Here is a 13,040-nt window from a genome sequence, read left to right on the forward strand (position 1 = left end):
AACTGGGTCAGTGTGCTTGTGTTTAACAGCGACAATAAAGCAGCCTATACAGTGCAGTGTGCTTTGCATACTCTATAAATACTGTATAACATTGCTGCATTCATGCAGTCCTGGCGCAGTCACATTTTAAAAACGAATGAGGGTCTTAAGTTTTTTTTAATAATAAATCTACAGAACAGTAAGCTTAATTTACATGGAAATGTGGTGTGTGCACAAGTAATGAAGGTGACTTTGAAAGTTTTTCTTTGTTTTTTTAAGGATGTTTTTAGACATTTAGCCCCTTGATAAACAGCATTTTAAGAACAATGACTATATTAGTGTCCACAACATCAGTTAATTTCATTGTTTTTTGTTTTGTTTGATTTTACATTTGATTTAGTTTTATTTATATATGGTATTTATTTTGTTATTTGATTTTTTGTTTTGTTATTTTATTTTGTGTGTTATGTTATTTTTATTTATTTATTTATATTATTTTATGTTTGTTATGCTATTTTTATATTGATATTTTATGTTATTTTTTGTTTTATTTTATGATTGTTCTTTTATTGTATTTTGTCTTAGGTTTATTTATTTTTATTTTAAGCTCTGGTGCTGCAGTATCACATTTTAAATGTCGAGCCTTTACATTCAAAGGAATTTTGACTGGCTGTCAATGTTTTATCATTCATCATCTGAAGAAAATTGTTCTGAACTCTGCAACTATTTCATGAATGTCACCACGGATGCTGAGAGGTATGCTGTGATGAGTGTGTGAGTACCTGAATGACCTGAATTCAGCTTAATGATGTTCTATTGTTCTGTGTGTGTGTGTGTGTGTGTGTGTGTGTGTGTGTGTGTGTGTGTGCGTGTGTGCGTGTGTGCGTGTGTGTGTTTCAGAGGCTCTGCAGAGGCCGTACTACGCAGACTACTCTCCCGCACGTCTCTTTATTCACACGCTCTGCACCAGCCATTATCTGGACCTCTTCATCACCATCATCATCGCCATTAATGTACTCACAATGTCAATGGAGCACTACGGACAGCCCAAGGTCTGCAGGAGTGCACACACATTACACATAACAGAAGGCTGTTTCCAAAAATGCTAACAGTATTTATCTAGTATCAAGTCAACTTGATTTGTTTCACCAAACAAACTGATGTATTTAAGAGTTAAACAAGATGATTAAAAAGGAAAAATGGCTGAAAAACACAAAATGTGTGTATCAAAATTGGTTTGGATTTCATGTTGACTTCAAATTAAAGTTTGCTACACATTCATGTTATATTTTTCTGTCTGTATATGTGTTATTCAGTATCTGGACGAGGGTCTGAAGTACTGTAACTATGTCTTTACGCTGGTTTTCGTGATCGAGGCCACTCTCAAACTGGTGGCTTTTGGCTTCAGGAGGTTCTTCAAGGAGAGGTGAGGCTCCATCTTGTGGACGCCGAAGCACAAAATCTGTTTCCGTCTGCAGTGGTAAATCTCTGGATCTGTCTCTGTCAGGTGGAATCAGTTGGATCTGGCTATTGTTCTTCTCTCCATCATGGGAATCACTCTAGAAGAGATCGACCTGAATGCTTCCCTGCCTATCAACCCCACGATCATACGCATCATGAGGGTGCTGCGGATTGCCAGAGGTAATGAATTCACAAGCACACATACATATACAAGCCAAGCCAAGCGTATATACAGTGAAGTGAAGGAACAATGAGAAATTTGGATTTTAGATCAATTTAATAGATCGGAAAAATATAGTGGCTTGGGTGAAAAACAGGACTTTTTTGGACTATATTGATATGTAGTCTATAATTCAGTCAGTATATAATTTCAGAAAAACATACAAAATATTAAAGGGATAGTTCAATCAAAATTTTGTCATCATTTACTCACCCTCAAGTTGCTCCAAATCTGTGTGAATTTCGTTGTTCTGCTAAAAAAGAATGTTTGTAACCAAAACAGTTTGGGGCACTATTGACTTCCATAGTACAGAAAAATCTACTATGGTAGTCAATAGTGACCCAGAACGGTTTATTTTGCCACATTCTTCAAAATATCTTCTTTTGTGTTCAACAGAACCAATAATTTTATACAGTTTTGAAACAACTTGAGAGTGAGTAAATGATTACTGATTTTCTGTCCCTTTAAATTATTTAGTTTTTTTTATAATATGTAAGATTTGTGTGATTTTGTAGCAGTAAATATAGAATATTTATGCATATTTATGCAAAAAACACTTAAAAAAAAAAAAAGATAACACATCTGCAACAGCGATTCAAAATCTTGTTTTTGTAAAAAAAAAGTAAGGAAGGGAAGGGAATATATATTTCTATATACATAAACATATGCTGTATATAAACACACACACACACACACACACACACACATATATATACAGTATATATATAAAAAATCTATTTCAAATGTAGCGACTTGAGCTCAAAACATGTCATAGAGTGCCGCTGAAATGCAAGGGTATCAATCTTACCTGTAATGAAATTCAGAAAGGTTTCACAAAATTCAGAGGTTTTGTCAGGACAGAATGTGACATGTTAGTATGAAGTGCTAAAATAAGCAGTTGTTGCAAGAAACTTTCTGCTTTTTATTGACAATACCTATGGTAAAAAAACTTGCATCTTAGCATTTTTAAGGCTGTTCTGCTTTCCTACACTCCTGCTTAAGAGCACAATGTACCCGGGGCTGAAATCTAGCAGTCAACTCGAGACAGTCAGCAAAACGTCTCTACAGACACTCTGAACACAATGACAACTTTCTATCAACCCAGACAAGGAGGAGCAGATACTGTATATCCATGCAGGTATAAGGTGAAGCTAGAGAAATCCATGGCTGTAGATGAATTTATAGGAACAAGCAGTTGAGGTTTAAGAAGCAGAGGTGGGAGGATCTGGACAGACAGATGTTATTTATGTCAGCAGGAGTCTGATGGATCTGATGTCTTTTTAGTGTTGAAGCTGTTGAAGATGGCCACAGGAATGAGAGCTCTTCTGGATACTGTGGTCCAAGCTCTACCACAGGTCAGTAAGTTCACTGGTTGTTTTGGTGGTGTGTTTTGTCAAATGATTTTACAGATACCCCAGATGATGCTGTGCTGATGTGGTTATTCGTGTATTTTTCAGGTGGGTAATCTGGGTCTTCTCTTCATGCTGCTGTTCTTCATCTACGCGGCTCTGGGAGTCGAGCTCTTTGGAAAACTCGGTCAGTAGCCGGTTTGTTTTTTGTTACTGTATGTTTTTATATGAAAACAAGACCTTTCAGTCAATGGGTTGGTTGACATGTTTTTCTAGGGCAGGGTTTTGAAGAGAGAGCTTTTAATTGAAGTAATAGGCATAGTTCACCCAACAATTCTAATGTATCTACTCACCCTCAAGCTGTGTTCAAAACAATTTCCACTATTCTTTAAAATATCTTACCCTTTATTTAGCAGAACAAAGAAATGTATACAGGTTTGGAACAACTTTATGGTGAGTAAATAATGACAGAATTTTCATTTTTGGGTGAACCATCCCTTTAAGGCCCATTCACACCAGTGTGGTAACTACAGTATATTTACAATACAGTAACTACAATATTTTTTCCAGCTGACATCCAATCAAAATCCATTAAAATGTAAAGGCCCTTACGTTGTGTACACACCAAAAGCAAATCACTGCGTCCGTAGCTTACTCGCGGGATTATTTGTTTGTCACGTCACTCGCGCGAATAAAAACATTGCTCGGCGAGGAGTGTCTTCACACATCCGGACGTGTCAATAAACTCTTCGTGTGAATTTCCCGCTCAAGTTAAATTTTGCGCGGAAGACGCGATTGAAGCAAATAACGCATGTTCGTGGTGATTGCGTTGCCCAATTCGTGTCGTTCGCATCGCCGGCACAAAATTTGCATCTGCATTAACTTTAGATGTAATTTACTCTGCAAATAATTAAATTAGCTTCTGAACGCACCATTTCACATTTAAAATGTGTAACTGCAGAGCACAGGCTTAGGATAAACAATGTTATCATCTGTAATATCGTTCGTATACCTTTATCGTTGTTATAGAGTTTATAGTAATTGTTAATGGTGTGAATGGCCCTTAATAATGTAAATTGAAATACATGTGTTAATGGTGTTTTTTAAAAAGTGCAAACATAATTGTACTCTTGCCTTAACGCTTTAATTTTTACAAACGCAATAAAAACAAATTCATGTTCAAAATCATTTCGTGAAGAGTTTAAATATTTCAAAAGTTAAGATAATGTAATAAAATGTATTTAAATCAGAATGCACTGAGGAGAATCCGTGTGAGGGACTGAGCAGACATGCCACGTTTCAGAACTTCGGTATGGCTTTCCTCACGTTATTCCGCGTTTCCACCGGCGACAACTGGAACGGCATCATGAAGGTAAAGCGTAAACCATGAGAATAATCCTCATCCTTTCTCAATCCACATGTTGTAAATGTTTGTCATGAAGTGTGACTGTGATATCCAGGCTCATATTTTTGAGATAATGAGCATCAAAGTTTGATTTCCCCCATTCAATTTGCTATCATTTTGATGTTTCATATAGCTTTACTTGGTCAATATAAAAAATATCAAGGTTATATTTTCGCAGATGTTCTTTACATTATGTAAAATGATTTTATGTAGAAAAAAAAATCACTTCAACCGGGATTCCACAGGCAGTGTCACATATGTTATCCACGTATATTCAGCAAATGTCACGTAACCTAAACCGAGCAGCGACCAAACTCACAACTGATGTGTTTTTGTGCGTTTTTGTGTTTAGGACACCCTGCGGGAGTGTAAAAACGGTGACAAATGTCTGAGTTACCTGCCACTTTTGTCACCTCTTTATTTCGTGACATTCGTCCTGATTGCTCAGTTTGTGCTGGTGAATGTCGTGGTCGCGGTGCTTATGAAACACTTAGAGGAGAGCAACCAAGATGCACGTGAAGAGGCGGAGATGGAGGCGGAGATTCAGCAGGAGCTACAGAACAGTCGCAGACACAGCACCACCTCTGTGGGTGGGGCCACAGGGTCGGAGGGTGGAGCTTTTAAAATGGAGACACTGTCTTGTGAGCAGGTAATCAATTCGGTCCATTTATAATTCTGTATGTGTATAAAGGTGTTTATGCACAGTCTTCTTTTACTTTTAAAGGAATTTTACTCTTAAGGGTGTTTTAAGCACCAGATTTTCACATCACACACAAACCACTCAGCTATAACAATTTTTTTGTGTTTTCAGGGCAAAGATCCCAATTATGGTAACTTCCTGACAGTAGAAAGGCCGTCCATATCGAGGATGCTGTCTCTGCCCAATGACAGTTACATGCTCTATCCAGTTAAAGCCGAATACGGCTCCATTCAGAAGAGATTCTCCAAACAGGATTCTGCATTACCAGGTGATGGGGCAATAATCACACACACAACACTGTCCAGCCTTTATTGAGTTTCTGGCACAAATACTGACAAAGAATTTGACTGAAGCCATTAATATTTTCCTCAGGCTCTTCTCCGTCACTTGGCACGCAGCCCTGTGAAGATGGTGCGCTAATGCAGCTTCCAGGAACCACATCTCAGACAAACTTGGACTCGGTTTCTGCCTCTCACCTTCTAACTCAAAGAACAAGAAGATCCAGCAATGCCTCAAGAATCCTGCGTCGACAGGTTTGCAGAAACCTCGATTATAGTGATTTATAATATAATATAATACAGGGCTTCCCAAGTGCATGTGCACTCCCACATGTAAAAATACTGTAGTATATTATCATATTTACTATAGGACACTGTAGTATTTTTTTTATTTGTAAAACACAGAATACTAAAAAATAAAGTACACTACAGTTGATCAATTTACCGTAGTTCATACTATTGTATACTACACAACAGTTTATCGATTTACTATGGTTAGTAATACAGAATACTGTCGTATAGTAACCTACACTAGTTTCTCAGTTTACTGTAGTTAGTAATACAGAATGCTATAGTATAGTACACTACAGTTGATTGATTTACTATATTTAATACTACAGAATACTATAGTATTATATTCTACAGTTTATTGATTTACTATGGTTAGTGGTAAAGAATACTATAGTATAGTGTACTACATTTCAGCAATTTACTATAGTTAATACTACAGAATACTATAATATTCTACACTACAGTCGATCGATTTATTATAGTCCGTAGCACAGAATACTCTATAGTATAGAGCACTACAGTATCGATTTACTATAGTAAGTAACGCAGAATTAATGATTAATTTACTATAGTTGGTAGAACAGAATACTAGATTAATGTGCAATACAGTTTATTATTTTGCATAATGCATAATATTATAGTATAGGACACTGCAGTTGATTGATTTAGTATAGTTAATACCACAGAATACCATAGTATTATATGCTACAGTTTATCAACTATTAAGAGTTAGTAGTACAGTATACTATAGTAGAGTACACTACATTTATGACCCTGGACCACTAACCCAGTCTTAAGTAGCACCGGAATATTTGTGGCAAAAGCCAACAAAACATTGTATGGGTCAAAATAATCGATTTATTTTTCATGCCAAAAATGATTCGGATATTAAGTAAACATCATGTTCCATGATTTGTAATTTCCTACCGTAAATATATCAAAATCAATTTTTTTGGAGTGGATGCAGCAAATTTGCTTACAAAAATAGCCAGAAACATTCCTTCAAACTTCACTCGCTGCTACCTGCTCTTTGGGAATTACCCACTTACGTTTGGTATCTATGTAAAGCATAGAATGTCAACTTTCGGGTTCATCTACTCTTCACAACGTCATTACAGCGGTAAGCCAATAGAGAGCGTTAAAACAAACCTGTTTCTTCTTAGCAACGGCCTGCTACAGCGCCTTTGATTTACAACTTCAAATGTGATTTTCTCAATATTTCGATTTTTTCAGATTCCAAAGTTTTAAATAGTTGTATCGCAGCCAAATATTGTCGTTACAAACAATACATCAATGGAAAGCTTATTTATTCAGCTTAATAAGACTGTTTTTGTTGTCCAGGGTCACATTTGATCAATTTACTATAGTTAATACTACAGAATAGTATAATATTTTACACTACTGTTAATCGATTTACCATAGCCAATACTTCACAATACTATAGTATTCTACTCTACAGTTTATCGATTTACTATAGTTAGCAATACAGAATACTATGGTGTAGTACACTACAGTTGATCTGTTTGCTATAGTTAATACTATATAATATTTTTTATGAGGATGGCCACAAAACTTCAATAATATTCTGAGAAAGTAAGATGCTGATAATATATTATATTTGTAATTCATAACACAGTATACTCTTTACAGATAACATCAAAGTGTGCAACAGAAGCTACAAAGAGTCATTCATAACTATATTTTTAATCGAATATTTAAAAAATGTATTTAGCTAAAGCCACACCCTCCAGCTCATCGGGGGGCCGTGACCCTCAGTTTGGAAAGCCCTGATATATATATTATATATAATTTAATGTAATATAAAAAAGAAAAATCCTGATTTGGATTAGTGAGTAAATTTCTTTTTGCCCAGTCAAGTGTTTTAGAAAGCTCTCAAATAATCAATTTAAGTGTGCATGCTTGGATAAGTATTAGTGCACTTGTTTTTAAATATCTGCTCTCACCTGCAGCAAGCAATAAAGTGCGACTCTATCGAATCCACAAACCCTGGCTCCAAAGACAGCCTACACTTTCCAAGCAAGCCTTGTTCTAATGAGAATCTTCAACTCAAAATACCCGGCATTTCACTCACCGGCGGGTCCGCCCCCTGCTCGCCACAAGCCTCGCCCCCTCCACCCCTGCGCAATCGAACGGCGAGTGTACGAACAAGCGGACAGGTGTACAGTCAACGCAGCATCCCCCGACGCCAGATTGCACACCTGACACAATCCACAAAAGCACTTGAAGTAATGCATGCCAATGCACAAATAAACACCTCGCACCCTGAGGAGGTGAACCGACACATGACAAAATCTACCCAAAAAGGATCCTATAATCATTTTCCCCCTTACATATCAACTCTTACCTGTTCAGACGTCCAGTCTCAGAACTCAGGACCGCTGCGTGTTGGGATGAGCCATCAACAGGAAGCCTGCAGTCATAGTCTACGCAAGTACAACAGCATGGAAAATAACTTCCTGTCACCCCAACACGACACCCCCCGTCGACACTCGATGCACGGAGAGGGGCTATTTCTTCCAATGAAGGTCCCCGTGCCATCCCCCGGACCTTCGCTGGTACCCAAAAAGGAGAAGATGAGCCCACCCTGCATCTCCATTGACCCGCCCACAGAGGCAGAGTTTCAATCTCCAGTGGTCAACCAGGAAAGCAGCTCGGTCCTAAGAAGGCGGACGCCATCGTTTGACTCTGCGTTACTGTGCGAATCGTTAGATCTCACAGAGCCCCTCCCACAGGAAGAATCTTCCCTGCCGAGTCACTTGCCCCTCCCACAATTTTCATTTGACCAATCAGATGTAAGTTCTTTGAGCAGTCTGTCGGAACTGCTTTCAGATAGTGACCAATCGACGCACTCCTTCCCTCCTGAAGCCCGTTCGTGGTTTGTGGGAAGCGCGGGAGAAGCTCAGAGCCCACTCAGGAAGAAGGTCTTGGTCAGAATGGCCAGCACTAGGGATGCAGGAAATGAGGATTCAGTTGCCTAGGCAACCGCACAGGAAGCCGCCTTTTGCAAAGCATTTTAACAACAGGAAGAGGTGGTGTCGGCCACAGTATGCAATGTGTTTCTGATGGAACTGATGTTTTTTCCTGATCATATTGATTGGGGTTTTGGAACTTTTAGTAGTATTCATTACACACATTGATGTTGTGAAGTTTTATGTGATATCAAGCTTCTTTACATGCAGAGAAAATCCATCATTGATCCCAAATGGATTCATTCCAGTGCGATTTTAGCCCTCATGTTCTGTTTGGAGTCTGTAACATTAAAACATTTATAGTAATGCTTAGAAATAATAATTTGTGCAAGTAATACAAATCTGCGTTATTCACCTCCATATGCTGTATCAAAAAATAAAAAAATGTACAGATTCCCAAAGAATAAACATTTTAGTAATATTTTTATTGAGGTCTAATTGAACCTTCTGTACAGTAAATAAATACATTTTAATAATGTGAATTGTAATAAAAAATGAAATAGATATGTCATTGAAAAATAAAAATTTAAAATTTGATTATAACACAAGACATTTTTTCTATTTTTAGAAAAATGTACAGATGACATTGCATAATAAGCCACATTTTAAATTAAAGAGTAAAAAGAAGAGTAAAATGACTATTTCTCAAGTCAGTCTTAAAGGTCCAGTCAGTAAAACCTAGCGGCAAGGTTGCGAATTGCAACCAACCGCTCACTCCACCCCTCCCGTTCGAAACACTACGACAGCTGACAGAACATGGCGAATTATATGCAAGGGGACCCGCGGTGTGTGTAGATAGAATTAGCTCATTCTAAGGTAATAAGAACATAACGCTTCATTATGTAAGGTCTTTATACACCTCTGAAGACATAGTTATGTATATTATATTGCATTTCTGTCGATAGATCCTCTAAAAAATGACACACTGGACTTTTAACAGAACATGAGGTTTGTTTCGCAGGAGTGCTGTATTTTCCATTTCCAAACCCTTATGTCATAGAATTATGGAGCGATTTTGATCTCATTAATTATTCACACATAAAACACGATGTACACTTGCGTAGCCAGTTTCACATGCATAAAACCTAATTCACGTGCACAAATTATATATATACATTCACGAAAAACAATTCACGTGCGTAAAATAAAATTATATTCTCATAAAATAGCAATTCAAAGATGTACAACTGTGCACAAATATTTCGAAAGTTTAAAATAGTACAAGTTTATCATGGAATGTGAATGTGCAAATCGTCACTCACGTGTGAATCGCTTTGGATTTGTGTGTATTTTGAGACTCTCAAAAGACACAAATCCAAAGCGATTCACACGTGAGTAACGATTTGCACATTCACATTCCATGATAAACTTGTACATTTTAAACTTTCGAAATATTTGTGCACAGTTGTACATCTTTGAATTGTATTTAGCGTTTGTGAAACTTGTTTTATGAGAATATAATTTTATTTTACGCACGTGAATTGTTTTTTGTGAATGTGTATATGTATAATTTGTGAATTAGGTTTTGTGCATGTGAAACTGGCTACGCAAGTGTACAAAGTGTTTTATGTGTGAATAATTAATGAGATCAAAATTGCTCCATATTGAATTGATTCACAATTAAGTCGTACTTGTAACACCCTGTTGTCTTACAAAGGATACAATATTTATAGAAATCTTTTAGCTAAAACATATGCATGGATATAATGCAGACTGTGTAGCTGAATGAATGAAATGATTATGTATATAAATGTGGCATGTGATATTTTTGTAAAGGGTTCGAGTTTTACATCTTGTTGGCCTTCAGATGGACATATAGTGTCAGAGGATTGTTCCGGGTCTAATACAAGCTAAGCTCTGTTGATAACTGTGGCATGCTGTCGATTAGCACGGAAAATAATTAGTGACCCCGTCTGTACGAACCAGACTGAAGTCTCATAATCTAATTTTAAGATAACAAGCATCAAAGTTTGATTTCAGTCATTAATTTCACTATAATTTCAATCTTTGACTTGGATTTACTTAGTAAATATGAAAGATATCAAGGTTGTATTTTCAAACAATGTTCTTAACATTATGTTAAATGATTTTAATCATAAAAAATGACTATATCTGCAATGTAAAAAAAATCCTTTAAACAACTGACATTTTCTTGCAGCTGTGGCACCAGAAAAAATCCGTAAAATGTTTTTTTTCCTGTAAAATTACATGTTTTGACCGTTTTATAGTACATTTGAGTCTTTTTATGTAATTTTTTTTTTTAAATATGTGGAAAATTTTTAACTGTAAAATTACAGGGTTTTTTACATTATACGTGAAAAAGCTTTTAAAAAATAACAGTAAAATTCTGTAAAATTACACTTTTACAGTGTGGGTTTTCACAGACTGGGTCACATTTTGAGTTTGATTTTTACTTAAAAAAAAAAAACAAGATCAAAGTCTTTGGGTGAAGAGTCATCCAAAGGTAAATGCGTCAAACTGGCATTTCCTGCAAAATCGCACCAACAGCTTAATGTAGGTGACAAAGAAGATCACTTTTTTATGTAGTTACTCAATAACTGATTTTTGTTTATTTTTAACCACAAAAATGACTGGATTGCATAAGCACTGTAAAACAAGCTACAGATTTTTATTTTTTTAGGTTCCTTCTGGTTGTCTTGCCCCATAGACTTCCATAATAAGTGAATTACAGTCACAGATGATGTCAAAGAGGTTAACTTGTATTAAATCTTTCTTTCTTTCTTTCTTCTGTCTTACAAATGTAAACTGTTTCAAGCACCTTTCAATGTTTTATGTGCAAGCACAAAAGCTTCCAAAGAAATGAGCTGGCATGAATGCTAACCCTCCTATTCATTTCCGACTAAAAACATTTGTGTTCTATCAGTTGATGAAGTAGCCCATGAACATTTACTCGACATTACGGTTGTAAAATGAACCCCTTGAAATTATTTTAGAAGTCATTTTCATCATAATAGTTCTTTAATAGTTTTGAGTTTCAGTATTTCTATATGAAGCTTGTTGACGCCAGTGTCATTTTCACACATAAAATTAGAAACCCTGTCAAACATAGGCTTTTCACACTATGCGTATCTTTGGATTTGCATAATATTTCATATTTTTAAGAGTGTTTGCACTGTTTTAACCCTTATAAAGTCTGGGTTTTATTAGCACCATGTTGTTAAAGGTAAGGCATACAATATTGCAAAACACAATTTGTGCTAAAAATAACTATTTCTGTGGTGTGAATAGCCCTATACGATTTGGGAGTTAATATAATATTTTGTTTCGGTTACTCATTTACCGTAAACGTGTGTATGTGTTTATCATTCTAAAAGCTGTATTGGATTGAAGGTGTAATGGAGGGTTTCGGGAAAACCAAGGGCTGCTATATAAAAGTGTCACTGTACTGAGGATATCTGAAAAGTATGTTATGTATGCAGTGTGACATAGTGTGAGTGTGATGAATTGTCTACGTCTTCATGAAAACACAAGCTTTGCTGCAATCCTCTTCTTAACAGTGTGTCGGTTCAGGTGTTAACGAAAGAAGGCATCAACTGAGCATTGCAAAAACACATGATGACTGTATGTTGAAAAACTATGAACGTACTAGAGACTGTTACTGTATCTATTTATAAAGATTGCTTTTTGCTCTGTCTTTCTGTTAAAGTGTTAACTTTAGCGTTCAGAAATTAATACTGTATGAGTTGTTTTTGTCACTATTAGTTTCATAAGAGGTTTGTAGTTGTTCGAACCAGTTTTCAAAATGTGGGGCAAATACAACTCAAAACCCTGAATGCAGTTTAAACCCTGATTTGTGTCATTTTTCTACCAATGAATCTACATACAGTACATGAAACAAATGAGGTAAGGTAAGTAGACAATCTGTAGATGCTATAGCTGCTATGTTTTTTTTATAAACCTATTTCTCATCAGTTTGTTTAAAGGTGCAATGTGTCTGATAAAACAGGATCTGTTGAAAGAAATGCAAAATAATACACATAACAATGTTACTATGATATAACTATTTCAAAACTTAGCAATTAGGTATCAAAAAATCATTTCAGAAATTATTTTTGAAGCCTAAACTGTAGAACAAATACTGTTTCTCAAGGCAAAGTCACTGATCCACAGAAAATGTTTTCAGTAAACATCATGTTTTATATATTTAATGGGTCTTATTAAGGAATAGTTCACCCAAAATTAAAATTCTGTTACACTGTAAAACGTGAAAAACTGAAATTTACTAAATGTAAATAAGTTAATTTTACTTAATTAAAAAAAGTTAAGTTCACTTAATTGTTTTTTGTTTACTCAATAGCTGAATATTAACCAGAACTCTATCTGAGTAAGTTTTTTGAATTTATATG

General features: G+C 35.9%; 1 protein-coding gene across 1 annotated transcript in view; it reads left to right on the top strand.

The window, feature by feature from the left end:
* Positions 1–9,060, top strand: part of cacna1hb (calcium channel, voltage-dependent, T type, alpha 1H subunit b) — a 47,614-nt gene extending 38,554 nt beyond the window's left edge. Inside the window, exons 24-33 of the mRNA XM_057332321.1 lie at positions 880–1,031; positions 1,296–1,405; positions 1,487–1,620; positions 2,945–3,015; positions 3,118–3,196; positions 4,260–4,381; positions 4,767–5,063; positions 5,226–5,382; positions 5,487–5,647; positions 7,654–9,060. Of these exons, the coding sequence (XP_057188304.1) occupies positions 880–1,031; positions 1,296–1,405; positions 1,487–1,620; positions 2,945–3,015; positions 3,118–3,196; positions 4,260–4,381; positions 4,767–5,063; positions 5,226–5,382; positions 5,487–5,647; positions 7,654–8,682 (2,312 nt within the window). The 3' untranslated portion in view covers positions 8,683–9,060. The remainder of the gene's footprint in view (positions 1–879; positions 1,032–1,295; positions 1,406–1,486; positions 1,621–2,944; positions 3,016–3,117; positions 3,197–4,259; positions 4,382–4,766; positions 5,064–5,225; positions 5,383–5,486; positions 5,648–7,653) is intronic.
* Positions 9,061–13,040: the final 3,980 nt, after the last annotated feature.

This window comes from Triplophysa rosa, linkage group LG4 (genome assembly GCF_024868665.1).
Source record: "Triplophysa rosa linkage group LG4, Trosa_1v2, whole genome shotgun sequence".
NCBI classification, from domain to species: domain Eukaryota; kingdom Metazoa; phylum Chordata; class Actinopteri; order Cypriniformes; family Nemacheilidae; genus Triplophysa; species Triplophysa rosa.